General features: G+C 39.6%; 1 protein-coding gene across 1 annotated transcript; it reads right to left on the reverse strand.

The window, feature by feature from the left end:
- Window positions 1-542: 542 nt before the first annotated feature.
- Window positions 543-1,493, reverse strand: LOC138892730 (uncharacterized). The gene is made up of 2 exons (XM_070176466.1): window positions 1,443-1,493; window positions 543-1,337 (listed from the first exon to the last, which is right to left on the reverse strand). Exons 1-2 carry the CDS (start codon window positions 1,491-1,493, stop codon window positions 543-545), a joined length of 846 nt encoding a protein of 281 aa, XP_070032567.1.
- Between the last annotated feature and the right edge of the window lie 1,438 nt (window positions 1,494-2,931).

Genomic DNA, 2,931 nt, shown 5'->3' on the forward strand with positions numbered 1-2,931 from the left:
TGGTTAGTACTATGGCCGTTTTTACCACAAAAAGAACAAGCAATTTTCTTCTTGTGATGAGCATTCTGATTTGACTTGACTGGACTGAGACTCGTGGTCTTTTGCAAGCCATTCAATTGAAGCTTGAGTTCATTTACTTCATCTTGAAGCATATCATGCTCAATTTCGCACACTTCTAGTTTTAAGGCCCAGTCTTTCTACTCTCTCTCTTTTTCTCTCTTGGTTCTTCTGAGCTCATTTACTACTTTTTCTATGTCTGCAAGAGAAATATCAACAAATTCTTGAAGTTCATAACAATTAGGGCATAAAGGAGTACGTACCTCACTAGTTCCTTCATCTGACATTGAACGAGGTTCTCTTGAGTCGTCTTCCTCATCGTTGTTGTCTGCCATTAGTCCAAGTTCTCCTGAATATTCATTGTCACTTAGAGCCATGAAACATATGTTAGCAATTTCCTCATGATCAGATTCTTCCTCATCACTCCATGCTCCGAAAACTTTCTTCTTTTGGATATTTCTGCTAAGCTTCTTCTTTAATTTCGGCTAGTCAGCTTGAATATGACCAAACTTTCCACATTCATAACACCCTCCATCATTTTTATCAGCTTCATTGCTCATCCTTCCTTTCCTGAAGTTGAACTTCCCTCTTCTGTTATTTCTGTTTCTTCTCATCATGCTGGTTACGACTTGAGAGAGCATTGCAATGTTTTCATCTTGTTCTCCTCCTTCTTCTTCTTCTTCTTCTTCTTCTTCATTTTTTGGTTCAGCCACAGTTTCCTTGAAAGCAACATTTTTCTTCTTCTCTTGAATTTGTCTTTCAAGATGAGTTTTTTCAAAAGCAATTAGATCACCTTTGAGCTCGTCATAGGAAATTTTGTCTAGATCTTGACATTCCGACGCAATGACCTTTGACTGCCAAATTATAGGTAAGCTTCTGAGAATCTTTCTAACCTGTTCGCCATTTTTAATAGGTCTTCCAAATGATTTGAGGTCTCCAAGTATTTTGCTGAACATGGAAAACATTTCTTCTACAGATTCACCATCCTTCATTTGAAATAACTCATAGTCCCAAACCAAGAGGTTTATCCTAGTCTCTTTCACTTTGTTGGTTCCTTCGTAAGTGACTTCCAGTTTGTCCCACATTTCTTTTGCAGTTTCGCAACTTGATATCTTTTTATATTCTTCTCCACTGATAGCATTGTACAGTAGATTTTTTGCTTTTGCATCAATAATGATGACAGCAGCTTGTTCATCAGTGTAATCATCCAACTCAAGAGGATCAGTAGATACGATGACTTGACCGTTTACATCCTTCTTGGGAGGAATTAGAAGATTTCCCTTTTAAATCATACGCCATACTTTGATGTCATATGACATAGTATACGTTTCCATGCAAACTTTCCAGTGAGAGAAATGTTGATCGTTGAAGTAAGGAGGTCGAACCTCAGAGGTTCCTTCTTGAAAGAGAGCACCAACAACAGTATTGGATCCCATGATCTTTTCCTCACTAGCGATTAAGCAAGATTGTGAGCCTTGCTCTAATACCAATTAAACGTACAAGAGGGGGGAGGGGGTGAATTGTTGACTATTTAAAAATTAGTCGACTAACACAAGTATTAGTTGATTGATCACAATGCAGAATGAAAGTAAGCAGTAAAGAAGAGTAAATAACACACAATGATTTATACTGGTTCGGTACTGTTGTGGTACTTACATCCAGTTGCCCTTGGGTCACAAGGGTTCCCTTAAGATCTTTGAAAATGTTACAACACAGATGGTTTTAACGCGTTCACCACCAACGAACAGTATCACACCTTGAGTTCTGAGTAATTGACACAACTCTCTTTTGTGTTTTGGATCTTTCTATCTTTTGAGACACTGATAACTTACATTGTTTGAACTAAGAAGTAGAAGGACTTAGAATACAATGTATGTAGTTGCGCAAGTCTTCTTCTTTGAAAGTATCAACCTTATTATAGGAGAGAAAAGAGCTGTTGAGTCTTCAGTGAAATCAGAGGCACGAGATCTTTGCAAAAGGGTTTTGACCCAAGGGGTGCCTCTTCAAATCCTGCTATTTGAAGAGTCCAGATTCGATTTTGACTTTCCTTGTCACCGCTTGAATTAAGGAACCATTTACGCAAGTACGAGCATCAGAGACCTGTTGGTTTGCTTCAGAAGTTAGAAATTTCTGAGTGAAAGTGGGAGCGTATCACTATGGAATTTGTTGTTGAGCTCCCACTGACTCAGAGAAAATTTAACGCAGTTTGGGTCATTGTGGACAGGTTGACCAAGTCAGCACATTTCATTCCAGTAGCAGTTACCTATTATTCAGAGAGGTTAGCTAAAATTTACATTCGTGAGATTGTCCGCCTTCACGGTGTGCCCGTGTCTATTATTTCAGATCCAGGTATGCGATTTACCTCATATTTCTGGAGGGCTGTACAAAGTGAGTTAGGCATGCGGGTGGAGTTGAGTATAATATTTCATCCACAGACAGACGGACAGTCAGAGCGCACTATTCAGATATTCGAAGATATGCTCTGCGCTTGTGTTATAGACTTTGAAGGTTCTTGGGATCATTTCTTGCCACTTACGGAGTTTGCTTATAATAATAGCTACCGGTCAAGCATTCAGATGGCTCCATATAAGGCATTATACGGAAGGCGATGTCGATCGCCAGTTGGTTGGTTTGAACCGGGAGAGGCTCGGATTGTTGGGTACCGATTTGGTACAGGATACCTTGGATAAGGTCAGGATTATTCAGGATCGACTTCGCACAACTCAGTCTAGGCAAAAGAGTTATGCCGATCGTAAAGTTTATGATATTGCATTCATGGTTGGAGAAAGAATATTGCTCCGGGTTTCACCTATGAAAGGTGTAATGAGGTTCGGAAAGAAGGGCAAGTTGAGCCCTAGGTATATCGGACCCTTT

This window comes from Nicotiana tomentosiformis, chromosome 5 (assembly GCF_000390325.3).
Source record: "Nicotiana tomentosiformis chromosome 5, ASM39032v3, whole genome shotgun sequence".
Taxonomy (NCBI): domain Eukaryota; kingdom Viridiplantae; phylum Streptophyta; class Magnoliopsida; order Solanales; family Solanaceae; genus Nicotiana; species Nicotiana tomentosiformis.

Bases quoted from the DNA above. Each gene is read 5' to 3' on its own strand.
- LOC138892730 (XM_070176466.1), bottom strand. From the start codon at position 1,493: ATGGGATCCAATACTGTTGTTGGTGCTCTCTTTCAAGAAGGAACCTCT. The intron at 1,338-1,442 runs GTTCGACCTCCT...ATGATTTAAAAG, and splicing joins TTCAAGAAGGAACCTCTGAG to GGAAATCTTCTAATTCCTCC.